Source organism: Podarcis filfolensis (assembly GCF_964270895.1).
Source record: "Podarcis filfolensis genome assembly, chromosome: 8".
In the NCBI taxonomy this organism is placed as follows: Eukaryota; Metazoa; Chordata; class Lepidosauria; order Squamata; family Lacertidae; genus Podarcis; species Podarcis filfolensis.
The window spans coordinates 25,315,058-25,342,707 of NC_139611.1; the positions used below are offsets into that span (position 1 = coordinate 25,315,058).

General features: G+C 46.8%; 1 protein-coding gene across 1 annotated transcript; it reads left to right on the plus strand.

Annotated features, from left to right (window-relative positions):
- Positions 1–1,725: 1,725 nt before the first annotated feature.
- Positions 1,726–23,283, plus strand: LOC310768124 (trypsin-3-like; the record flags this gene model as incomplete). Its single annotated transcript, XM_083625831.1, has 6 exons — positions 1,726–1,780; positions 7,519–7,629; positions 15,705–15,864; positions 17,918–18,059; positions 20,990–21,256; positions 23,134–23,283. The coding sequence occupies 6 exons, from the start codon at positions 1,726–1,728 to the stop codon at positions 23,281–23,283; spliced, it is 885 nt and encodes a 294-aa protein (XP_083481957.1).
- Positions 23,284–27,650: the final 4,367 nt, after the last annotated feature.

A 27,650-nucleotide genomic window follows, 5' to 3' on the forward strand; every position in this document is an offset into this window, starting at 1 on the left:
TGTAGCATCATTATAGCAACTGTAGCATAGCTCAGTTGGTTAGAGCGTGGTGCTGACAACACCAAGGTTCCAGGTTCGATCCCCATATGGGACAGCTGTAGGGCTGCCATATTTCAAGAAGTAAAAATCTGGACACAAAAAAGTTGTTCAGTTTTTTTGGGAAATTTTGTCAATTTTCCAAGATCTCGCCTGGACACTAATTCCGTCATTGGAGTCCCGGAAAATGTCTGGGGAAATCCAGACATATGGCAATCCTAGACAGCTGCATATTCCTGCATTGCAGGGGGGTGGACTAGATGATCCTCTAAAAAAATGCTATGATTCGTGTGTTGTTGTTTTTTTAAAAAAATCCATAGAATTGTAGAGATGGAGAGACCCCAATAGCCATCTAGTCAACCTCCCTGCAGGAATCTCAACCGGATTCCTGGCAGATGGCCATCCAACCTCTGCTAGAAACCTCCAAGAATCAAGAGTTCAAGGACACATCGCAGCCGGGCAAAAACACTCAAGGAGGTTGTGAAACATGGCCAGTGAGAGGCATGGCCAGGGAAAGAGGGAGTGCCTGGTTAAAGGGTGTTGTCTGTGTAAGTATTGTAAAGGCCAGGTAGACCTGAAATAGACTGTCTTCTGGCAGCCTTTCAAACACTTCCAAATAGAGGACAGCCCATACAGCAGGAGACATGGCTGCCCTCGCCTCCCCTCACCACCCCCCCCGTAAGACCATTAAGCCCAGAGTCTAACATTACCTCACTGCCCTGCTGCCTGACCTAGGAGGGGTTTGTACTGTAATAGAGGAAAATCTGCCCTTATTCCCTTATGGGGGACACAAGAGCCCTTATAGAGTCCTTTGTAGGTTCTCCATCAGTCGGAGAAAATAAGAGGCCAACCAGAGAATATTGAGAAGCAAAGCAGCTCGTAAGCCTGATCCTTATTGAACTGTTGCAACAGGGTGCTCCCCTCACACGCAGGAAAGGAGGAGGACCCAGAACAAAGATATGCCCGCCCTTATATAGACCTTTTAAATTGCCCGCCCTGGAGTCCAAGACCACCCCGCAGATACATCATACATACATCACAGAAAGGGGTGTAGCTCAAGACCAGCCCACAGATACATCATACCTACATCACAGAAAGGGCGGTCTACAACAGAAATCTGAGTGCGTTGTTTATCTCCTGTCTGGCAGACCTGTTAATGGTCACTTGTTTTGATACCCTGGGGAGCCTGGCCAGTCTTTTATAATGAGAAATACTTAGTTTCTGAGCCAAGTCACAGGCTTACCATATTCATACACAGACATACCCTTAAGACAGGATTTGTGAACAAAAAGACAATGGGGAGCCCCCCCCCCTCGCAGAGAAAACATTTGGTCAGTTTGGGAGTCAAAATGGTTTCAGAGCTGTTTTACTGTGCTGCTTCAGACATGTGGCTTATATAGTTATGTACTGTACGTGTTTGCTTGGTACATTTATGAACATTTATTATATAAGACCTTAAATTTTTTTTAATTTCATTACATAGAGGGCAAAACAGGACCGTGTTGGCTTTGGCCTCTCCGAGGCCTTGTGGTGGATTAAGTGCTGCTTCCTCTGGCCTTGGAGGCCGAGAACAAAAGCTGCCTTCATTATCCAGCCAGGTTGGCCCGCTGCCACAGCACCACTCAGCAAGCAGCATCTTCTTGTGGCGGTGATACGGGATGCTCCCTGTGTACGGGTGGCAGTCTGGGCATGGCAGAGGAGCTGACACAGCACAGGAAAGGCGAGATGCTGCAGGTGTGCCCAGGTGGCTGAGCGGTCCCCTCCCAAGCGACGGATTTTGGAGCTGTCAAGGAACCCAGCTCTCCCAGTCAAAGCAAAGCAGATCTCCAGCTCTAGACAGCCCCCTTTGCACTGTTCAAGGACAGTCTAACCCAAGGAGGGCTGGTGAGAGAGGAAAACCTCTGAAGGCAGAGATAATGAGCCCTGGTATTATAGACGCACACACTCAAAGTTCCCACCTCTGTACCTGATATTATAATTTCAGGCATCCTCACGGTCATATAAACTCCTAGCCCGCCGGCTATCTCAGCCTCCTGGATCTGCCTCCACATCTTCAGGGTCCTCTTCCCAAAAAGAGGTGGAGTTGCCAAAAGACCCCATCTTCCTTACAGCCAATCAACACACCAAATAAGCAAGGGCTGCCCAGTTGTGTGATCTGTTTCTCCCCCTCTCTTTTTCTCCTCCACTGAGCTGAAACAAGCAGAATATGAAGAACTGAGCGCTTCCCTGTTAGCTTTTGCCTCGGTTTGCTTATCTGCGGAGAGGATTTATTGATCGAGCAACCGAGAACCAATATTTTACTTAGGACCATAAAGAGCGTCTTCCTAAATTAAATGGAAACTGGAAACATCCGCAGCTCGGAGGGACTTGTAGAGAGATGTTGGGGCTTCTGAGTGTTTAATGGCTGTGTTGCAGTAAGGGAAATTCCAGACAAATCCTTTCTGAGGGTGCCAAGTCGGCTTTGCTTCCAGATTGTGATTCTTGCCACGTAAATTGCACTCTATGCTCTGGTAACTTCCAGATAGGATTATTGCAACACTCTCTACATGGGACTGCCCTGGAAGATGACTTGGAAACTTCAGCTGGTTCAAGAGGCAGCAGCCAGGTTACTGACTCAGGATCCATGTACAACTCAAATACAGTGGTACCTCAGGTTAAGTACTTAATTCGTTCCGGAGGTCCGTTCTTAACCTGAAACTGTTCTTAACTTGAAGCACCACTTTAGCTAATGGGGCCTCCTGCTGCCGCCACACCGCCGGAGCACGATTTCTGTTCTCATCCTGAAGCAAAGTTCTTAACCTGAAGCACTATTTCTGGGTTAGTGGAGTCTATAACCTGAAGCGTCTGTAACCTGAAGCATATGTAACCTGAGGTACCGCTGTAACCCCTGTTCTAAAAGCATTGGTTGCCAGTTCATTTCCGGGCCCAATTCAAGGTGAAAGATTGCCTCCCTCCCTACAGACCCTCTTGAGTGCTAAGATTGGCAGAGGGGCCCTCTTGGTAGTTCCACCCCCCCCCCAATTCTCTGGCAGGTTGCCTAGGAGAGGACATTCTTTGTAGGAGCTATTGATTTCCCTCCCCACAGAGCACCCTTTTACGCCTTGACCTGTTTCCTAGGACTTACCCTATTCCTTAATTGCAATTAGTTTGAACTTGTCTGAATACTGTATTTTTATATTGTGGTAGCATGCCCCAGGGGTTCATGGTGAAGTGTGGGTAAGAAATCTAACAACAACATCAGCAACAGGAAGAGGTCGTGGTGGTTTCACTTTTCCAACTTCTGGTCCTTCCTTTTCAAGGGTGACAAAGGTCAGACTTCATGGAGCAATGAGGGGGCACTAAGATGTTTGCAGATGGCAGGAAAAACCCTCAAGGTTACCTGGATTCTGGATGAGCTTGGGAAGGAGTAATGGGGGGGAGGGGAGTCGGTGGAAGGGGGAAACCACTTTCGTGGACGAAGGCACCATAACATGGCGATTTAAACATTGGAAGCTGCCTCAGACCAGGCCAGATATTTTGTTTCTTCTAGTGTCTGGCATGATCTATTGTTTAAATTTATTTATTTGGTTTTTCAGATTAATTTTTTTACAATCACATATCCAGCCTACAACATAGAAACATGATTCCAGAGATTCCAGAGATTCCAGAGAATCTCCTGGACTTCCTTCCTCCCCTTTGTGGGTCCTATTGTTAGTCATTTCCTCCTGCATCTTTTATAATAATCCAAATCTTTTACATCTCCATTGTGTCCAAAACTCACCATTAAACTACAAGTGTTATTCCAATCCTACTAATAATTTTAACTGTTTACAATTTTACAGTTACAACTGTTTATAATTTTAAGATACATTATAAAGTTTTCCCATTCCTTATTAAAATTTTGGTCTTCCTGATTTCTGATTCTTCTAGTCATTTTAGATATTTCGGCATAATCCATCAACTTGATCTGCCACTTCTTCTCTGGTAGGGACTTTATCTTCTTTCCATCTCTGGGCCAATAACATCCACACAGCTGTGGTCACATACATAAATAGTATTTTCTGCTCCATTGGGATTTCAGTAATATCCAAAGGCAACACAATGACCAAGTCCAATAATGTGATGTCAATATAAACTCTTTATATAATCTATACAGAACATTGACCAGTATGAAACACATGAAATATGCACTCTCTTCAAAACCAAATAAACAGAAATCTTGTAAATCTCTGAAAGTCACAAAATGTGCAAACAGACGTAGTGAACAGTGATTCCGGATATACCGGATACAGTGGTACCTCGGGTTAAGTACTTAATTCGTTCCGGAGGTCCGTACTTAACCTGAAACTGTTCTTAACCTGAAGCACCACTTTAGCTAATGGGGCCTGCTGCTGCTGCTGCGCCGCTGGAGCACAATTTCTGTTCTCACCCTGAAGCAAAGTTCTTAACCTGAAGCACTATTTCTGGGTTAGCGGAGTCTGTAACCTGAAGTGTATGTAACCTGAAGTGTATGTAACCTGAAGTGTATGTAACCCGAGGTACCACTGTATACTGTTTTGTGGAATTCTTCTTCAGCACAGCAGAAGGATACAGAAATGCTTCATAAACTTCAAATTAATTATTGAAACGATGACCTGCAGATGCATGGTAACTTACAATAACTCAAATTATTATAAACTGTACGCATAAACTATAATGTCCTTGGGATTTCGGCACCTAGAATTCCTAAAAGGATGACTTTTATATAGAAAAGGTTATTTTAAACATTTTTTCAACTCATTATATATCGTGGTCTACTTTGATGGATAGCATCTCCCCACGATCTTCTTGGGCAACGACTCCTTCCCATCACCTGATACCTCATGCTTCTAACTGGAGATGCCAGGGACTGAACCTGGGACCTCCTGCATGTTAAGGACTTAAGGAGAAGCTGCTGGACCAGGCCAAAGGCCCATCTATTCCAGATCCTGTTCTCTCAGTAGAAAGCCAGGTGTCAGTGCGAAACACACAAGCAAGACCTCAGGACAGCTGGCCACCTGCATATTCCAGCAAGTGTCCTTGAGAGCCATACTGCACCCAACAGCGAAGACAGAACATAACCGTTGTGTCTAGCAGCAGACTTGTCCTCCATGGATTTGCCTAATCCTCTTTTAAAGCCATCCAAGTTGGTGTTCACCATGGTGTGTGTTGCCCCTGAACTGCAGGCTCATCAGTGCACATGGCACTGCTTTTGTAAGGAGCAAAAGGAATGGTCCATCTAATCCAGGATTAAACACCAGGAAGGGAACGCCACCTGATATCTTTTCATCAGAGATGCTGAGCTTGGTTCTGCTTGTGTGCGAGGCACAGACGCTCTGCCCCTCAAGCGGGGTCAAGGTTCATCTTTTCCCCAAGGATTTCCACAGAGTATCTGCACCGAGAAGCTGGATCCTCTTCCTTCTGCGCTGTCAGCGATCTCTCCTGGCAGGACCCGCAACGCCGCATGCCAGGCGGTGAGAGATGGAAGCTCCTTTTAGGAAGAGTCTCCCGTGCCGCTGGCCTGGGGAACTGGCCAAGAAAGAGGAACACTCTCCAAGCTGGCAAAAGGCAGTATCTGGGTGCCCTTCACCTCATCCCAACGCGAAGGGGCTGGGAGAGGAAGCTGAGAAGAACGTAAGGTGAAGGGCAGTCAACCAGGTGCAGGCGTCCCTGAAGGACCTCTTAGGTGAATGACCCACTGTTCTCATGGGGATGGGGGTTGTCATGGCAACTGAAAGAAGAACCGGGATGCCCAGGCATGAGAGGAAAAGTTGATTCACTGAGTGCCTGTCCTGCGGGCAGCTCCCTTTCAGCGGACGGTTTAGTGGGAACAGGCAGCTAGTGCAAGGGATGAAACTCCTGGTTTTCCTCTTCCCATTGATTGGTGAGTAACTTGCCACAAACGGGATTATTGCTTGCTTAGTGTGCACTGCACCTAATCTGCTTCGGAACCAGGGCTGCTGGTGCTGGAATGGTCTCCTCAATATGGGGGATTTGCCAAACCCAGGTGACATTTACCGGTAATTGTTTCGCCAACTTGCCAACATTCCAGCCAGACATATTTATCAGCAAGGATGGACCTATTTTTCCATTTCTAGCTTCGCATTTTTCCATCCTTAGTTCAGCTTATCCACCTTTGTAAAGGTAAAGGTAAAGGTAAAGGGACCCCTGACCATTAGGTCCAGTCGTGGCCGACTCTGGGGTTGCGGCGCTCATCTCGCTTTATTGGCCGAGGCAGCCGGGGTACAGCTTCCGGGTCATGTGGCCAGCATGACTAAGCTGCTTCTGGCGAATCAGTGCAGCGCACGGAAACGCTGTTTACCTTCCCGCCGGAGCGGTACCTATTTATCTACTTGCACTTTGACATGCTTTCGAACTGCTAGGTTGGCAGGAGCAGGGACCAAGCAACGGGAGCTCACCCTGTCACAGGGATTCAAACAGCCAACCTTCTGATCGGCAAGTCCTAAGCTCTGTGGTTTAACCCACAGCGCCACCCGCGTCCCATCCACATTTCTACGTCAGCTATAAAAAAAAAAAGACCTAATAAAAATTTATCAGCTTTTTAGTGCAAGTTTCTTGTAATATATAATTTTTTGGTAATCATTATTTTGTTGGAGAACTGCATTGCAAAATTCAGAGACGTAAAGCTTTCAAAGGATAGCTGTGTTTCGATTTACATACTGGTTTATGACTTAGTTTAAACAGTCATAGCCTCCCCCAAAGAATTCTGGAAGCTGCAGTTTGTTAAGCTGCACATTGTTTCCCTAAATCCCAGAGGAAAGCATGCAGCCAATCAGTGCAGCTAGCTGCTGTGGGAATAAGGAAGAAAGGATCAGTCCATTTTGGTCCTCTTGGACCCTTAGATTTTTCCATCTTAAATTCAGTTACACACACACACACACACACACACCTCATGAAAATTCTTCAGCTTTCTAGTGTAAATTTCTCCTAAGCAGCACAATTTTGTATGCTGTTTTGACCCAGGTACACATTTTTGCAAGCAATTTCTCATGACCAAATGCATTTTTGTACATTGCTTTCACTAATATATTTATTTTTATGCATGCCGGTATTTTGTTATTTTATTTTTTGTAAAACATGTATTTTGGTAAACATTATTTGACTGGAGAACTTGCATTGCAAAAAACAAACAAACAAAAGTTATGTGCAACCTTCGATGGATCACTGTGTTTTGGTTCTCATATTATTTTGGAAAGTGTGAATTCAATGGATTCAGCTTTAAATGAGAAGTGCATTAGATTTCTTCCCCTAATCTCTAGCTGACACACAGGTTACCTGGATGAGAGCACTGCAACACCTTGTGCTTCTTTTTAAATTATAGCCATTCTTTCTAAACCTGGATATATCCACCTAGAAATGAGTATCTGCAAATTTTACGCTCCTTCCCCACCCATATAATCTGTAAGAAACCAAGACAGCAATTCAGGGGGCCAGTAACAGCTGCACATCGCGCTCTTGTTCCAGGGACGACTCCACAGATCAGTTCAAAAGCTGGCGACCCTGAGCATGTCTCCAGGAGTGATGAGGCAACCGGAGGCTCCTTTGGCAGTGATGAGAATGTACAGGTGTGGCCAGGTATGGGAGCACCAGCATCATATGGCTTTTGTAGTGGGATGAGAGGACCAGCATCGATTATAGGCCCGGAAATCTTTCCAGGTTCTGCTTTCAGAATGTTGTTGAAGAAAGAATAGATAGGGAGATGACCTGTAGACCCAGAGGCCAGATACTGCCTTCCTGGCTTTCATATCTGATCCTTGGGATCTTCCCAGGTCACACCCCTCCACAACCTTAGTTCACACCCTCCTTGAGCGTGTTAGCCTGTCCGCAGTGTCTCTGGTACACCTTTTTGCTTGCCTGAATGCAGGACATGTTGGATGGATTTTGTAGGTATATATTTACTGTTCATCCTCCCTGTTACTTGTGTGTGAGCAGATCGTTTAAAGTAATCAGTTTAGCATTTAAAACAATTATTTAGCAGTTCAAAACATCATCCCTTGCAGCATTAGAGTGGAAACTTTGGAAGCAGTCTGTGTAACCTTATTTTTATTTATCCAGGTTGTGGAAGCAGACTGGATTTTTCTTTCCCCCACTCTTAAGAAAAGAACCGTGCAACAGACTGTAAATTAAGCATAAAAATAGTGTTTTACTCACATAAAAGTCTTGCCCTCGATTCCAACATTAAAAGTAATGAAAGGAACGCCGGCAAACTCTACTTCTAGATTACAAAATACATAGTTGAGTTAAAAAATGGAGTCTCTGATGAAGCGGAGACCAGACAGATATCTATCTGCCTTGGAGGCATAGTGGAAAAGAGAGAATGAGTTCTATGGCAGGGAGAAGTAGATAAGATTAGATGCTTTTGACTTTCCCCCCATCAGAGAACTCAAGGGAAGTGACATCACACAGTGCCTTCTCTAGCAATCAGGAACTCTGTGAGTCTTAACCCCTTCATATCCTTATTGAGCAAACATGCATTGTTGGGTTTGACTGTAAATTCCCACAGCATAGGGGTGTGTGATGAAACTAGCTTAGTGCACAAAGAGAAAATGCACATTCATTGCTCCGCTCGCTTTTGCCTCTGGCCCCATCCACTCCTGGCATGTGGCCCCTGGAAAGCTGCCCTGAAGGGAATGCAGCTCTCCAGCTGAAAACAGTCTCCCACTGCTGTTCTATGGCTTGCTGTCCCTTTCCTCAGGATGCAAATAATTTAAAAAAAAACGTGAAAAACAATCAGGGCTTCTGCTGCTCATTCCTCGACTTCCCCTTCGAGAAAACCTACATGAATAATATATAGCTTTCGTTTCTCTATTGTCGGGGAGACGAGGAGAGCTGAGTAGCTGATCCATTGGAGGCTGTCCTTAGAGGGATATCCACCTCCGCTCTGACGCTCCTTGCCAGAGAAGGGAGCGGAGAGCAGAGAGAACTAAACTCTCTACTGCTAATGTCTTAAAGCAAGTGGGATTGGATGCAACCACCAGTTGCAGAAGGAGGAGGGTTGGCCATCAGCTCAAGCTAGTAGCTGGCTTCTGAGTTCTATTGATTTGGCCTGACACCCAGTACAGGTTGATCTATTAGGGCAGATGTGGCACTGCCCCACCAACTCCTGTCTGCTCTCAGCCACCCCACTCTGCCCTTGCCCAGGGGTTTGTCCCTGGCTTTCAGCTTCTTCCTCCTTAGTTTTAATGTAAAACTCCTCAGGGAGGAGAAGGATGTGGACAAAAATATACTGACGTGCCTCCACCTGTCATTGGCTCTGATTCCACCTACTGTTTGGCTTTCCTGCCTTCCACCCTGTTAACGGAGAAATCTGAGGGCTCCCTTGGACAAAAAAAAAAAAACAAGGACACCAGCCAGGAATACCAGAGCAAAACAGCAGCCAGTAGGCTTGGTCTTTATGGAATACTGTTGCGACAGGACTCCCACCTGCCACAAGGTGGAACAAGATGGAAGCCCCGAACAAAAGAGCACACAAACTTTTATTAGCTGCTAATCCCCATGTTACACCCCCCCACTACATCACTAATACATCATGGTTACATCATGAAAGGGGAGGTCTGGTGGCAGTAATCTGAGCATCCTGGACCCTGCCCCATGGTTCTCCTTGCCCTCCTCCAAACACCCATCAAATGTAACAAAAAATATATTTACATTTCCCTGTTTCCCAGCCAAGTTAATCACACTCTTTTGTCTTCATCTGGGTTTGCTATTTCTGGAATGGCTACCTCTCTGGCACTCAGGTATCAGGATGCCACTCAGGCAGAGGGGCTGCTGAGTAGCTGAGCTCACATGTCTATATGAATTTCTGATGTTTCCCCTGTGAGCCAGTACATAGATACATTTATAAGTGAATTCTTACATTTGGTATTGTGCAGCAAAGGCCCTTTGAATAGATAGGAAGAAACTGTGATGAAGTGTTTTGTGGGGACAAATCACAAAAGTCACAAAAGCGATTGTGCTGGTTTTGGTAGTGGACTGCATGTGCATGATATCTGCTGGAGGGGCAACCCCCCCAACCTATACATAAATTCCTGCAACAACCCTACCAGTCCCAATGGGCACCAGCCCTCACTGTATATACCAATGTAGACACCATGTAGCCTAAGTACTGGCTGCTCTGACTGGCAGCAGGCCTTTGAGGAACCAAGCGGAGGGGCTGTCAATCAACCTGCTAGCTAGCTGATCCTTTAAATATTTTTTTTTAAAAAAAAAGGATGAAGGAGACTTTTTGCAAGCAAAGCATCTGCTGTGCTGCAAAGCTGTAGGGCATTTCGCACCAAGGCGATGCAGATTCTCTGCCAAGGAAATTGGGATTTTGCAGCTTCTGTAAATTAAACAAATAACCTCTGGCAAATCAACGTCATTTATAGGCACTGCAATGGTGAGCATGCTTTCCCTGAACAAAGCCCCACTGTGTTCAATGGGATTCACCGCCAGCAAAAGAAAAGAAAAAAGCTAATGCAATTCTAGGCTGTATCCACAGAGGTCTAGTGTCCAGATCAAGGGAAGCCATAGCCCCTGTTATGTACTGAGTTGAATAGGATCCAAACTGCAGCAGTCTGATTGGTCCTAGAACAATAGGATCCAAAAGGCAGCAGTCTGATTGGTCCTAGAACAATAGGATTCAGAATGCAGCAGTCTGATTGGTCCTAGAACAATGCAGCAGTATGATTGGTTGGCAGGAACCACCCAATCATGCTCCAGATATAAGTGAATCCACAACCTGATTGGCTTACAGTAGAATTCCAGAATGAGCCAATCATGTGCAGCCCATTGTGTAAATACTGTATATAAAGCAGATACTTTGAGGGGACATTCATTCATTCCTCCTCACCACTATGAGCTGAATAAAGAGCATGAAATCACTTTGCGACTCTGAGTATATTTCAGCCCCGCTCTATTCTGCCTTGGTCAGACCACACCTGGAGTACTGTGTCCACTTCTGGGCACCACAGTTTAAGAAGGATATTGACAAGCTGGAACATGTGCAGAGGAGGGCGACCAAGATGATCAAGGGTCTGGAAACCAAGCCTGATGAGGAATGTTGGAGGGAGTTGGGGGTGTTTTGCCTGGAGAAGAGGAGACTGGGAGGAGATATAATAAAGGTAAAGGGGACCCCTGACCATTAGGTCCAGTCGTGACCGACTCTGGGGTTGCGGGGCTCATCTTGCTTTATTGGCCGAGGGAGCTGGCGTACAGCTTCCGGGTCACGTGGTCAGCATGACTAAGCCGCTTCTGGCAAACCAGAGCAGTGCACGGAAACGTCGTTTACCTTCGCGCCGGAGCAGTACCTGTTTATCTACTTGCACTTTGACGTGCTTTCGAACTGCTAGGTTGGCAGGAGCTGGGACCGAGCAACGGGAGCTTACCCCGTCGTGGGGATTCGAACCGCCGACCTTCTGATCGGCAAGTCCTAGGCTCTGTGGTTTAACCCACAGCGCCACAATAGCCATCTTCAAATATCTAAAGGGCTGCCACGTGGAAGATGGCGCAAGCTTGTTTTCTCCTGCTCTGGAGGGTAGGATCAAAATCAACGGATTCAAGCTGCAAGAAAGGAGCTCCCGGCTAAACATCAGGAAGAACTTTCTGACAGTAAGAGCTGTTTGACAGTGGAATGGTCTCCTTTGGGAGGTTGTGGAATCTCCTTCCTTGGAGGCTTTTAAGCAGAGGTTGGATGGCCATCTGTCATGTATGATCTAGTTGAGATTCCTGCATTGCAGGGGGCTGGACTACATGATCCTTGTGGTCCCTTCCAACTCTACAGTTCTGTGATTCTAAGCATGTGTAAGAACATGCAGATTAAGAAGTCACATTACCTGTTATTTTTTTAAAAGCACTTTAACCCTCCCCCCCGAACTAAAGTGACACTGCATAACAGAGCAATTATCTCCACTCCAGAGAACATAAATTTGGATGTTCTTGCTTCCTGACAAGTCTCCTCTTCCAATTTCCAGTCGTTTTTCTTTTGAAAAACGGTACACTCATATTTCAAAAAGGCAACTCTTAAATGTGAATTTAAAAGAGCTGTCACTGGTTGCCTCCACAGGAGGACTGCGCTGCTCAGGTGTCACCTTTTTGCAATCAGCTGTAAGGAAAATTAAAACTGTGGTTCCACGTGACCATGGGTAGGCAAACCAAGGCCCAGGGGCTGGATCCGGCCCAATTGCCTTCTAAATCCGACCTGCGGACGGTCTGGGAATCAGCATGTTTTTACATGAGTAGAATGTGTCCTTTTATTTAAAATGCATCTCTGGGTTATTTGTGGGGCCTGCCTGATTTTTTTACATGAATAGAATGTGTGCTTTTATTTTAAATGTATCTCTGGTTTATTTGTGGGGTATAGGAATTCATTCATATTTTTCCCCCAAAATATAGTCCGGCCCCCACAAGGTCTGAGGGACAGTGGACTGGCCCCCTGCTGAAAAAGTTTGCTGACCCCTGCACATGACCTTTGAGATCGTTTTACTTTATCTGGTAACGTCTATCTCTTTGGTCAATGAAATATACTCAGAGTCCTGTAGTGATTTTATGCTCTTTATTGCAGCTTGTAAAACAGTGATTGAATTGCACCCCAAACCTCAGGCTTTTATATACATTATTTACACAATGAGTCCCGTCTGATTGGCTGATTCTGCTTCCCTCCTGGAGCCTGATTGGTGTTTTCCTGCAGGCCAATCAGTTGTTGCATTCTAGGATCCTACTTGCCTATTGTTCTAGGATCCAAGCTTAGTACATAACAGTCAAGATTCTGAGTGTTGTCTAGGTAAAGGTAAAGGGACCCCTGACATTAGGTCCAGTCATGACCGACTCTGGGGTTGCGGCGCTCATCTCGCTTTATTGGCCAAGGGAGCCGGCGTACAGCTTCCGGGTCATGTGGCCAGCATGACTAAGCCGCTTCTGGTGATCCAGAGCAGCACACAGAAATGCCGTTTACCTTCCTGCCAGAGCGGTACCTATTTATCTACTTGCACTTTGATGTGCTTTCAAACTGCTAGGTTGGCAGGAGTAGGGACTGAGCAATGGGAGCTCACCCCATTGCAGGGATTCAAACCACCGACCTTCTGATCAGCAAATCCTAGGCTCTGTGGTTTAACCCACAGCGCCACCCGCGTCCCTGAGTGTTGTCTAAGCAGAAGTAAATTCTATGGGAGGGAGGTTTCCTCTGAACTCAAGAAGGGCATGCTGGTTCAGGCCAGTGGCCCATCTAGACTTCACAGTGGCCAACCAGATGCCTGGGGGGAGCGTGTGAGCAGAGCTTGAGGAATGCTGTACTCTCCCCTCCTGGAGTTTCCAGCAACTGGTATCTGATGGCATTACTGCCTCTGACCCTGGAGGCACAGTGTAGTCATGGATAGCCTTCTCTTCCATGACTTTGTCAAATCATCTTTCAAAGCCATCCGTTGAGTGCCCATCGCTGCCTCCTGTCGGAGTGAGTCTCATCATTTCCCCCTCTGAATAATGAGAGGAAACTAGCAAAGTTTCCCCTTCCAGGATGCAGAACATACTGTTATGGTTGAATTCCAGTTTTCAAAACAGCCATCCTTAATTCAGTTTCATTTTTACCCAATATATTGGTACCATTATCAAGCATAATTTTGTTATGTCTTTTTAACTGGGGTTATATTTGACTCCAGAACCAGATTAGGGAAGTGGTTCCCACCCCCCTTTTAAAAAAGAGTAGGAAGAGCAAAACAGTTAGAATAGCAGAAGATTTTTTTAAAAAAAGAGAAGAAAACAAAATAAAACCTTTTAAATTTTTAGCCCAATAAAATTGAGCATAAAGTAAGCAGCAGTAAACTTGGCAGTAAGAGTTTAGTAATAAAATGTTCACAGCAGTAGAAACTTGCTGGAACAATCAGATCTTCTATTGCCTGCAGAAAGCCAATTGATTTTTAAAAGAAAGAACATTATCTTTAAATGGCAAGGCATTCGTGGAAAAGAGAGATTGGGAACTGGTAGCCTTTCAGTATTTTCTTTTCTTTTTAAAGCAGGCACATACCGAGAACAGGAAATGACTAATTAAAGGGCCAGTAGGAGGGAGAAACCTCACCAGCACATTCACACTGAACAGTCTGCTGCTGAAATTGTATTTTAATGGTGGGGTGCAGTGCAGTGAATCATCACGAATCAAGTCTGAGGAAAGACTGGAGAACAACACAGAAAACACTGGAATAAAATGGATTCGCCAGCAATGCTGCCTTGTATTCTCTCTGAAAACTGAGCGAATGAATGAGGCAACGGCTGGTGTGGTAATCAGTGATGGTCAGAGGAGGCGTCTCTAAGGCTATCTATTAATAGCTTCCTGTCCTATATAGTACCGTAATTCTCCAAGTGTGGTTGCTTATGGCAGTGGTCTTCAACCAGTGTGCCGTGGCACCCTGGGGTCCCTTGAATGATGGTCAGAGGTGCCGCGGACAATACAGTGGTACCTCGGGTTACATACGCTTCAGGTTACAGACTCCGCTAACCCAGAAATATTACCTCAGGTTAAGAACTTTGCTTCAGGATGAGAACAGAAATTGTGCTGCGGCGGAACAGCAGCAGCAGGAGGCCCCATTAGCTAAAGTGGTGCTTCAGGTTAAGAACGGACCTCCGGAACGAATTAACTACTTAACCCGAGGTACCACTGTACTGGCTTCTGTCCCTCTTTCCTTCCCTCGCTCCTCCGATGCCCTCTTGCATCTCAGCCTCCCAAAGGCTTGTGCTGCTGTTTATTGCAGGAGCCCTGGCTGCAAGCTCCCCAGGTGAATGGTGCCTCTGGGGCTGGCCAGGGGTTGCTTCCCAGGATCCTATGGGGCAGTGTGAAGAGGCACCTCTCTTTGGGGAAGAGGGGGGGGGGAGCTCAGAGACCAGGGCAGCAGCTGCGACTGCCCAGAGGACTCCCAAGGAGAGGGGAGAAGAGAGGAGGCTGAGGGAACACTCCACAAGGGAGGGTGTTCGAAAAGGGGTGAGGGGCTGCCAGCTCTGCAGGCAAGAGGTGTGATAATATACTCGGAGTCGAGAGTGGATTTCATGCTCTTTATTCAGCTCATAGTGGTGAGGAGGAATGAAAGTCCCCTCAAAGTATCTGCTTTATATACATTATTTACACAATGGGCTGCACTTGATTGGCTAATTCCGGGATTCTCCTGTAGGCCAATCAGGTTGTGGATTCACTTCCACCTGGAGCTGGATTGGGTGGCTCCTGCGGACCAATCATACTCCTGCATTGTTCTAGGACCAATCAGACTGGGTCTATTTCAGTGCTTTTTTTCTATTAAAAAAATATATGTTTAGGGGTACTTTCATTTTGACTCAAGAAAACCCCCATTTTATAGTTCAAATCGGGGAAAATAAATGCAGTAAATGGCTAAAAGTACAAAGATTCACAAATGTTAAGGCATATGCGTATCCCTGCGTTACCCCCCCCAAAGAAAAAAAGCACTGGTCTACTCTGAGTAGGACTGGCGTTGGGCGCAACAACCCTACATCTGCTTTTGCGAGGCCCAAGCTGTGTTGAAAGGATCACACATAAAGGTCCACAAACTGTAATAAATGTACAATTAAAAATACATTTGGAGGAGCCTTCAGTTGGAGCTGGGTCCCGTGTATAGATTTTTGCCCCCTCAGAGATTCTGATTATTGTATGACAGTTCTTCCCCTCCGCTCTGCAGATGGCGCGAGCGACTCCCAACGCATCATTGGGGGCTACATAGTTTCACCCCACTCTTCCAAGTACCTGGTCTCTCTGAAAAGGAATACAGGCTACCATTTCTGTGGTGGAGCCCTCATCAGTCGGAACTGGGTCCTGACCGCCGCCCACTGCAAAACAGGGTAAGGAGCCAAGGCACACAGCAGAACATCTGAACGCTCTCCAGGTCCATCCATCGGACATCCTGCATCAAAATAGGTTGGTGGGAGCCGGTCAGTAATAGGCAGCACTGATTTGGAAACGTTGCATAAACTCAAAAGCACGTCAAAGGTTCAAAATCCAAAGCAGAAAGAGAAGTTTCTTCTTGGTTTTGAGTCCCTCTTGCCTCCTTGCTAGGAGGGGAGGGAACTCTGTTGCAACAGAAAAATAAAGTGAAGGCGGTGAAGGTCCTGTGTGAGTGTCTGGAGGCGGTTGGAGGATGGATGGCAGCTAACAGATTGAGGTTGAATCCTGACAAGACAGAAGTACTGTTTTGGGGGGACAGGAGGCGGGCGGGTGTGGAGGACTCCCTGGTCCTGAATGGGGTAACTGTGCCCCTGAAGGGCCAGGTGCGCAGCCTGAGAGTAATTTTGGACTCGCAGCTGCCCAGGGAGGCGCAGGTCAATTCTGTGTCCAGGGCAGCTGTTTACCAGCTGCATCTGGTACGCAGGCTGAGACCCTATCTGCCTGCAGACTGTCTCACCAGAGTGGTGCATGCTCTGGTTATCTCTCACTTGGACTACAGCAATGCGCTCTATTTGGGGATACCTTTGAAGGTGACATGGAAACTACAACTAATCCAGAATGCGGCAGCTAGAGTGGTGATTGGGAGCGGCCGCCGAGACCACATAACACTGGTATTGAAAGACCTACATTGGCTCCCAGTATGTTTCTGAGCACAATTCCAAGTGTTGGTGCTGACCTTTAAAGCCCTAAATGGCCTCGGCCCAGTATATCTGAAGGAACGTCTCCACCCCCATTGTTCTACCCAGACACTGAGGTCCAGGGAACCTGGCAGAGGGCCTTCTCGGTAGTGGCACCTGCCCTGTGGAACACCCTCCCACCAGATGTCAAAGAGAACAACAACTACCAGACTTTTAGAAGACATCTGAAGGCAGCCCTGTTTAGGGAAGCTTTTAATGTTTGATGAATTGCTGTATTTTAATATTTTGTTGGAAGCCGCCCAGAGTGGCTGGGGAAGCCCAGCCAGATGGGCAGGGTATAAGTAATAAATTATTATTATTATTAGTAGTAGTAGTATAAAGATCTGCCTTGCTTTCATTGCATCCTGCCTCCATCCATTCATCTCTGACTGATCATGGATTTAGGGGACTTAGTCCCTTGGGGAGCTGGGCAGCAAAAGCCAACCACCCAAATTTTTTCTGTATCAGTGGCTGAAGGAACGTTTTGTAGAGTAGTAATTTAATGGGAAAGGAGCATGAAGGAGCAGGTGGATAGAGGAAGAAACCTGAGAAAAGGGGCAGTGGACAGCTTTTAGTCAGATCCCCCCCCCCCCCCGTTGCCAGTTTTACAGCAAAGTTCTTCCTACAAATTACCGTATTTTTTGCTCTATTAGACGCACCGGACAATAAGACGCACCTAGTTTTTAGGGGAGGAAAACAAGAAATAAGAAAGCAACGCAAAGTCTCCTGAGCGAAGAGGGAGCGCTCCTCCCTCTTCGCTCAGGAGACTTTGCGGGGCTATCCCTGAAGCCAGGAGAGCAAGCGGGATCGGTGCGCACCAATCCCTCTTGCCCTCCTGGCTTTCCCTCCACCTCCCGCAAAAGCCAGGGATAGCCGCACGAAGCCTCTGCAGGGCAGCGAGATGAAGGCTCCCCATGCCCTGTGGAGGCTTCGCGGGGCTATCCCAGAAGCCAGAACAGCGAGAGGGAGCGCTGCACAGCACTCCCTCTCACTGTTCTTGCTTCTGGGATAGCCTTGCAGCCTGCATTCGCTCCATAAGACGCACACACATTTCCCCTTACTTTTTAGGAGGGGAAAAGTACGTCTCATAGAGCGAAAAATACGGTAACTACTGTCTTATATGGTTCTGGAGAGGTTACTATACTACCTATCTGTGGTAAGCCCAAAGACATATCAAGATCTGACAATCCTGCATAACAGACCCCTGCCTAACCCAAATCTGACATGTTTGCGATAAATCCACCCTCATCCCGTTTTCTTGCTCCTCTTTCAGAATCCACCAGATGCTGATCGTAGCCGGGGAATATTCGCTTTCCACATTTGAAGGCACGGAACAGATCTTCCGACCTGCCCGCATGGTGGTCCATCCAGAATACAGCGCCACTTCCAAAAATGCAGACATCATGCTTATCAAGGTAACAAAGTTTTCCTAGGTGACAGAACGGGGTCAGGATTGAAAGAAAGGGAAAGTTTCAGCTGGAGTTGTGGACGGCATGCCCAGGTACGCCAGGATCCACAGCCTGCTGGCCAGATCTTTGAAAATGGTGACTTTTTAAAATTGCAATTATGTGGGGGACTGAAAAACAAAGAAAATGGAGAAACACCAGCCATGGGCATAGCCAGAATTTTTGGGAAGGGCAGGCAAAGTTGTTCAGCTTTTTTTTTAGGAAATCAAAGCTGTTGAGCTGGGGAGGGAAGGTGGAGGAAATGAAGTGTCGGGCAGCCTTTCATGTGAACAGCTCCAAATCCTTACCTAGTTTGGGCATTGCTTATTTTTAGTTTTGTGCAAGCATGGTAGATCACAAAAGGTGCATGTGCACATGTAAACAAATCCCCATGTATCTCTGCTTTCCTGGCTTGGAGCAACACACACACACACAAACAACATATGGCTGCTGTTTTGCGCAAATCTGGTAGATTGAGAAACTTGTTGGTTTTTTTTAAAAAAGGTTTGTGCTTACAGGTAAACAGATACCAGTGTGTATGCCTATAATGACCTCAGGCAAGGCCGGCCCACCCACAAAGTAGTGTGAAGCCTCATGGATGCCTCCTGCCACGGCCCCATCTCTGCCAGAGAAGCGGTGCCAGTATAGGTGCTGGTTTCCTGTAAGGTCTTGCGAGATCTCATCAAAGTCTTGCAACGAGAACAATGTCAAGGAGAGCAAAAGATCTCATGAGATTCAGGTGAGATCTTGCAAGCTCTTTCAGGGAATCAGCATCAATGCCCAGGGCCTTGCAGAGCCAGGCAGAGGCCCGGGCCAGGTAGATAATGTTGCCCCCCCCTTTTTTTACCCTGGGGATAACTGAAGTCTTATAAATAAGTAAGTATATAAATAATTTTCACAAAAGTTATGCTGACAAATAATTTTATTTCAAGGCTTGAACCGTATCTGCATATAAAGACAAAATGGAAAATATAGATATACAATAGTGCTTTTAAAAAAATACATAGGGAAAAGGATTGTTTTAAGTATTTACATTTTAAAATGCTTTCCTTTCACTGCCAGCCATGGCCCCAGGGAATCCGCCCACCACCACCACCGCCGCTTTTGCACCTCTGCATTTGCCCCAGTGCATCCCCTGCGATTGTGAATATGCTGACCGAGGCCCCCTTTGGAATCAGAGGCCTGGGCCAAGTGGCCCATATGCCCCCCCCCCCGTCTGGGCCTGCCAATGTCAACAGTGCTTCTCCACAAGAAGTGGTACATCTGCAGTGCCACTGGCAGGTGGCACAGAGGTGGCGAGTGGTGGTGTGGCAGAGCAGGCAGGGTGGCACTTCCTGTTTTGCCTCAAGTGCCAAAATGGGACGTACCACCCCTGACCCCAGGATCCCAGAACTTACAGCTGTTAGTTCTGAAGGAAGGACAGGACCCACAGCCCAGGTGGGGCTCGCTAGATTAGGGAGGCGATGTGTGATTCCACAGCTGGAGAAGGCTCAGGCGAGGGTCAGATGCCTCGTCAAGCCCAGAAGGCGTCCTGGCCAGGCCTGCGTCAATATGCCAATGAATCAAAATCCTAGCATTTATTCATTTCTACAGTTTTTTGGGGGGATCCCCTCCTAAATCTATAATACCCTTGTTATCACAGCTGTTCCTCTTCTTCTGCCTCCATATTGTTTTTGCCAGCTTGCTTGCTGGCAACGACACACGCGACGTAACAGGCTGTATGTAACAGTATAACTTCTATTTGAAAAAACAATTCAACACATCAGTGCTGGGCAAAGAGTCAATGAGCAAGCGTTAAATTTACAGCCTGCGGTGCATTGAAAGAAAATATTATGAAAATGATGTATAGGCGGTAGTTAACGCCAACTAAATTTGCTAAATGTATAAAATGAAAAACAAGGAATGTTGGAAATGTAAAGAAAAAGAAGGGAATTTTTACCATATGTGGTGGACATGAAAACCTTCTGAGATTTGATATATAATAATACACACACACACACACACACACACACACACAGACACACACACACACACACACACACACACACACACACACACACTTAAAAAAACCCCAGAAGTGTTTTTACTGGGTATAGTAGGGGAAGAAATTCCTAAAAGAAATAAAACATTATTTATGTGTGCAACTACTGCAACAAGAATTTCAATAGCCCAAAAATGGAAACAACAGGAGTTACCAACAATTGAAGAGTGGCAGACGAAGATGATGGAATATGGCGAAGCTGACCGGGAAAATCCAAAACCAGCGAGATCAAGCTTTCCAAAAATATTGGGGAAAATTTATACAATATTTGAAGGACAATTGTAAACAGTTAACAACATTGGCAGGAATGATTTGAAAAGGCTTATAATGCTGAAAATTTTTACAGATTTTTTTTTACCTTTTTACAGATAAATTAAATAGGACAATGGGAATAAAGTAAGGTAAAAAAGGGGAAAATTAGAAATGTGATGATATAGCAAATAAATAAAGTAACCATGAGGTGGGAAGGGCGGGCATCAATGAGCTCAAATGAGCTTGAGTTTATGTGAAAAACAAAGATGGTATTTATATGTTATAAAATGGAAACTCAATATATATCATTTAAAAATAAAAAATTTAAACAAGTCAATGAGCAAGCAGGCAGTGGCACCTGCCAATCCTCCTTTGTCTGATGCTGCACCAGTGTCTGGGCTTGAACAAATGGCAACTGTGTGAGAAGGTTGCAATGATGAAAGAGGTCAATGGAGCTGCTGCTCAGGTGTGGGTTCTTTGCATACACCTGAGCATGCCAACCATTGGCACCACCGGGTGCCCAAACTGGAGGGTCTGGATCCAGGTGAGATTGAATTGATGGATAAGTGACCTGCCCCAACCCCCACCCCTTAATGTCTCGAAACAGCTGAACCGGCCGGTGGCCTACAGCCCCTTTGTCTCCATCGTGCCCCTTCCCCAGCAAGGAGCCACGGTCCGGGACGGACGTTTCTGCCAAGTCTCTGGTTGGGGTTACACCACTCCCATCGGGGGCAGGACGTCGGACACTCTGCGCAGCGTCCACCTCCCCATCATCTCCACGTGGAAGTGCAACAGCTCCTCTTCGTACGCTGGGTACATCACCAGGAACATGATCTGCGCCGGGTTCAACACCGGGGGGAAAGATGCCTGCCAGGTAAACGCCTGTGTCCGTTTAGCAGAGGAGGTTTAGAAGACTAAATGCCTCTCTGGAAAACTGATCAGCTTAGCGCAGGGAAGGTGGGTTGGGGTCTCAGTCAGAGGCAGTAACACTTCCTGAATAGCAGGTGCTGGAAACCACAGGAGGGGAGAGGGCTCTTGTGTTCGAATCCTGATTACGGGTTTCCCTCAGGCATCTGGGTGGAAACAGGAGGCTAGACTAGCTGGTCCACTGGCCAGGTGTTGCAGGCTTTCCTTACGTTCTCAAGCCTGAGAGCCAAATGTGACCCTCTAGCTCTCTTTATCTGGCCTTTGAGACTCTCCCTAGCCACATCCTCTCTCTGCCAATAGGCTGGAGACTCCATGCCACCCCTGGGTTTTTGGATTTGAAAGAGGGTTCTCCCCACCCTGTACTGTACTTTCCTGTTATCTTCCAGAATGGTGGCTGTGTTGATTGAATCACCCCCACTCTGTGCCTTTCAGAAATAAACCTTTCTCTGCTGCCCACCTTCTGCATTTCTTCTTCAGCTGTGATTCATCTTTATTTGAGAAGGGCTTAATTCCAAGGGCAGATAATCCAGTGCTTCCTGCTTTACCAGTCCCAGTTTTCCTGGTTGCCCATAAATTGCTGCTCTCGTCTTTGACAGGTTGGGGGATCCCTTCTTGAAATGTTCTTCTAGAGAGCTGATGATGTTGCTGTTCTTTGGGGTTCATCCCCTCCCTCTTTCCCAGCAATTAAATTTTGGAGGTGATGACTACAGGCTTCCATGCTCAGTCATGCACCTAGACACATATTGTTGCATGCCACCCCAAATATATACAACCCGAACCTACAATGGAGGAGCTCACAGCATTAGCACCCCAAATCCAAGAGGGTCTTCCCATAGCCACAGGCTTTGATTCCAGCAGAAATCAGGCATGCCTTTGTCACTCAACTACCCAACCTGCAGCCTGCTTTTAGCTTCTAGTACACACAGAAAGGTAAAAGTAAAGAACATGGGTGGTGCTGTGGTCTAAACCACTGAGCCTCTTGGGCTTGCCGATCAGAAGGTTGGTGGTTTGAATCCCCGCGACAGGGTGAGCTCCTGTTGCTCTGCCCCAGCTCCTGCCAACCTAGCAGTTTGAAAGCACACCAGTGCAAATAGATAAATAGGTACTGCTGCAGCGGGAAAACAAACATGGTTGCACCAGAAGCGGTTTAGTCATGCTGGTCACATGACTCAGAAAGCTGTCTGTCGACAAATGCTGGCTCCCTCGGCCTAAATGCGAGATGAGCGCCGTAATCCCATAGTCATCTTTGACTGGACTTAACCGTCCAGGGATCCTTTGCATTTACCTTTTTTACACACACACACACACACCACTGGCTTTTGCCTTTCTACCTTTCACAACATTAACACCCCAATAAGGTCTTGCTTCTTCCAGAGCTGCAGCCTTGGGTTCAAGCAGAAACCAAGCATGTCTCTGCCTCTCTGTTTTCTGCCTGCTTCTAGCTCTCTCATGCACACCTCAAGTCAGACCAGCTAACGGCTAGTTGAGAGAGGGGGCCCACCTGTTTGTGTTCGAATCTTGCACAGAGCCACTTCCTTTGTTACCTTAATGGCCCATACTTAGGAGCCACTACCAAGAAACTTGTCTGGCCATTCCAGCAACTGGATCCTAAAATGTGCCACTCTTCCTTTTGAGTGTTATGCTTCCAAGAGGGACCAGGTGGGGATGGGTTGAGACTTTAAAAGAGCTTTGTGAAATTACTTTTTAAAAATGTAGTTTGCTTTTTAATATAAAGAACCGATGGATATTAGCAGCTGCTTTGACAAAGCTTTAAAGCTAATTCTCTTCACTGTGTTTCCACCCCCCCTTTCTTTCTCCCACCAGGGCGATTCCGGGGGCCCCTTAGTGTGTGAAGGGCGTGTTTTTGGGATCGTTTCCTGGGGCCACAGCTGTGCCAGCCCGAGATACCCAGGTGTCTACACGGCAGTCTCCAACTTCCAGAAATGGATTTACAAGACCATCTTCAAGAAATAAACCTGCTGTTCGGTCCCTGATGTTCAAACAACCAATTCGTAGAATATATATGTATATATATCTTGAAAACAACACAAATGACTTGTTTTGTTGAGTTACATATTTAAGTAACTTCAGACCCTGGGATTAATCATCTTCTCTCTCTGCCACACAAACACTTTAAATGTCCAGTGTGCATTACTTCAGTTGTGAAACACACCATTAATTTAGGTCCTGAATATCTGAAGGAGGACCTCCTTCTCTACAGACCGTCTCAGGAGTTGAGTGTGGGAATGTTGTGGATAGTAGGAGAGGATATATTGATTTAAATATTTTCCTTCCTCACTCACGCTAGTGAGCTGGTAGCAGAGTACGTTCCCCTGTATATTGCAGGAAGCTAGTTGGTCGATTCATCTGAATCTCTTGAGTTAAGCAATCCAGTCTGGCTTGTCCATATTGGGTTTGTTCCTGGTAAATCCCCTTTGTTCCCTCTTAAAAAGAATAAAGACACAACAGTCTTCTTTAAAAGTGATGATAAGAAGTTTACTTACATTCAGTTCACAGTAGGTTCCCTGAAGGCAAGCTTTAGCTTGTAGTTACAGAAGAGAGTTCATCCCATATGGGGACTGAGCCCATGTGCAAGAGTATCAAGAGCATTAAGAAGTTGACGAGAGTAAGGGGTTCAAGAGGAAGATGGCTGCGTGACCAGCCCTTTTATGGGGTCTGCCAGGGTCACGCCCATCTACCTGGTCACACGCAGGGGGAGGATGCTCCAGACAGGTGGGAGAGGAAGTCCTCCTGGCTGGGGTAACACCCCCTGTGTGTCCTCTCTGGGCAAAGAGGAAGTGTTGTACTTGACTGCTTATATTACATCCCACACAGAGATCAGCAGAGGGGGTGTTCTTGGAAGTCCCAGCACCCTTCAAAGCTCAGGGAGTGGCAGCCCAGGAGAGGACCTTCACAGTGGCAGCCCCTAGGCTGTGGAACTCCCACCCCATGGAGGGACATCTCCCACCTTCAATATAAAGTCCCCATCATATGCAAAAGATGCATCCTTTTACACCTTAGACTTATAATGTTAGGAACCAGCCTATTCCTGTGACTGTCATTGTTTTAAGCTGCTTTTAATAGTGTGTTTTAAATTGTTGCAACCTGCTCTCTGGTGAAGGGCAAGTAAGAACTCAAAACGGTCACCAGCATCTTCCTTCCTTTTCTCCATGCCAACGGGAATTGCAGGCCCAAACACCCAAAGGACCCGAGGTATTATTATTATTATTATTATTATTATTATTATTATTATTATTACATTCCTATCCTCCAAGGAGCTTCACTTGGTGTACACAATTCCCCCTCTTCCCATTTTATCCTCACAACAACCCTGTGAGGTAGTTAGGCAGAGAGGCAAGGACTTGCCCGCAAGGCAATCCAGTGTGTTTCATGGCTGCGTGGGGATTTGAACTCTGGTCTGCCATGTCCAGGTTCCCACGTACACTCTAACCACTACACCACACTGCCAAAGGTTGGTCTATAAAGAAACCTAGAGCACAGTTGTGGATTATTCCAGCTGACCTTCAAGGGTTCTGTGCGGATTGGGACCTTATAGTGTAAATTTTCCGAAATTCATGTTTGGCTTCGGGAGCCTGGGTTCCCCTTTGAGGAGAGGAACTTGGCAAGCCGTAAATCAGCCAGCCCAATTACTTGAAACAGGAGGAGAAGCGGACACGGCGGCTGTGCAAGAACCAAGCGAGTTACTGGGGATTAATGGGACCGATTGCGAACATCATTAGAAGCGAGGAGAGAGGGAAGGAGCAGGCGAAGTGGCGTGAAATAAAGCCATTGATTAGTTCAAATGATGGGGGGTGGGGAGGCGCGGTGGGGAGAGAGAGAAATGAATGATCCATCATGTTGCCAATGTCACAGCTTCCCTTGTAAGATGCGAGGTGGATTGGCTTGTTCAGCTTGACTCCAGGTTGTGATGATGTGCAAGGAAAATGGAGCATCTCTCTGACACACTGCAATGGTGCTGCAGAGGGTTATTTTTTCACCACCTCAGTATAGGCCAGAGATGTGGAACCCCAGGCCTGAGGCTCCCCCTCCCTGGTTTCATAGCAGCCAACTCCTAGGGGCCGAGTCCCTTCGCCTCCCCATAAAATATCTGAGGGGGCTGCCCCACCCCAAAGTTGATGGGCATTGTCATTCAAACGCTGTGCATGCACAATGTCATTTGGTCAATTATATGGGGCTTACCTGCCCCCCCCCAATAATTTTATTCAGGTTGGCACCTGTGCCTGGCTTACAGGGTGTCTGGGCACACTGCTCCAGCCACCCGCCATCTCAATATGCTTAGAGGCACTCTATGCAAAATTGTATCAAGGCATGTGCCACCCCCTTGTAAAAACCAAAACAACAACAAGAAGAAGAGTTTGGATTTGATATCCCACCTTTCATTCCCTTTTTAAGGAGTCTCAAAGCGGCTAACAATCTCCTTTCTCTTCCTCCCCCATAACAAACACTCTGTGAGGTGAGTGGGGCTGAGAGACTTCAAAGAAGTGTGACTAGCCCAAGGTCACCCAGCAGCTGCATGTGGAGGAGCAGAGACACGAACCCGGTTCCCCAGATTACGAGTCTACCACTCTTAACCACTACACCACACTGGCTCTCAAACAAAACCTTTTAGGTACTTTGCAGCCACCCCTGATTCAGAGGAGACGATAATGAGCTAGATGATGGACCAGTGGACGGACTCGGTATCAGGATAACATCCAATTGTTTGCATGCTGAAATATACTCAGAGTCGCAAAGTGATTTCATGCTCTTTATTCAGCTCATAGTGGTGAGGAGGAATGAATGAAAGTCCCCTCAAAGTATCTGCTTTATATACATTATTTACACAATGGACTGCACATGATTGGCTAATTCTGGAATTCTACTGTAAGCCAATCAGGTTGTGGATTCACTTCTATCTGGAGCATGATTAGGTGGTTCCTGCCAACCAATCATACTGCTGCATTGTTCTAGGACCAATCAGACTGCTGCAATTTGGATCCTATTGTTCTAGGACCAATCAGACTGCTGCAGTTTGGATCCTATTCAACTCAGTACATAACACATGCCCTCCAACATTCCTCAGATGAAAACAGGGACGTTTCTCATTCCCACCCAACTGATCCTCATTTTTTTTGGTCATCACCCCTGAAGAGCATTTCCTATCAATAGAAGAGCGAGTGTCGCCATTGCCAAGGGGATGCAGCACACATTCCCTCCTCCCACGTCCTGAGAAAACCCCTTAATCCTGGTTTTTATGTTATTCTTTGGTAAATTTACAAAAGGAAAACACACACCAATACAGTGGTACCTTGGGTTAAGAACTTTATTCATTCCGGAGGTCCGTTCTTTTTTTATTTTTATTTTTTATTTTTAGAAGAAGAGTTTGCATTTGATATCCCGCTTTATCACTACCCAAAGGAGTCTCAAAGCGGCTAACATTCTCCTTTCCCTTCCTCCCCCACAACAAACACTCTGTGAAGTGAGTGGGGCTGAGAGACTTTAAAGAAGTGTGACTGGCCCAAGGTCACCCAGCAGCTGCATGTGGAGGAGCAGGGAAGCGTACCCGGTTCACCAGATTACGAGTCCAGTGCTCTTAACCACTACACCACACTGGCTTTCCGGAGGTTTGTTCTTAACCTGAAACTGTTCTTAACCTGAAGCACCACTTTAGCTAATGGGGCCTCCTGCTGCCGTCGCACCGCCGCTGTGTGATTTCTGTTCTCGCCCCGAAGCAAAGTTCTTAACCCGAGGTACTATTTCTGGGTTAGCGGAGTCTGTAACCTGAAGCGTCTGTAACCCGAGGTACCACTGTAAATAAATCTTATCAAGGGGCAAGATTAGATGTAGACACACAAAGCATTTTATTAGAAAACAACCAAGACTCTTTGCTCCACGTTCCACCTTTCATTCTGCCCAGAATAGCCCTGCCCTCTGCCTGCCTCTCAGAGATGCAGGACTGCTCCTCGGTGGTAGCAGCGTCTTCTTCTCATCATCAGAGGTGGAGCTAGCTGCTCTGGCACCTGGAGCGGCTCCCATGCTGTGCACCTGGGGGCGGGGCCATGGGGGCGGGGCAAGCATCCTGGGGGGGCGGGGTGAGCCGCCCATGGCAGGCTGCTTCTTGGGCAGGGGGGAGCTGCGCCGCTTTGCCAGCAGCCTTCCTTCCTTCCCTCTTCCTTTTGACAGCTCGGGGGAGGCTCTCCCCCAGGAAGCAGCCTGGGAGTGAGGGGCAACGGCGCACCACCCACCAGCGACTCCCAAGCCTCCCCCGAGCTGTCAAAACAAAGGGGGAAGGGGGGAAGGCCACTGGCAAGGTGGCACAGCTCCGCCCCTTCCCCCGATAG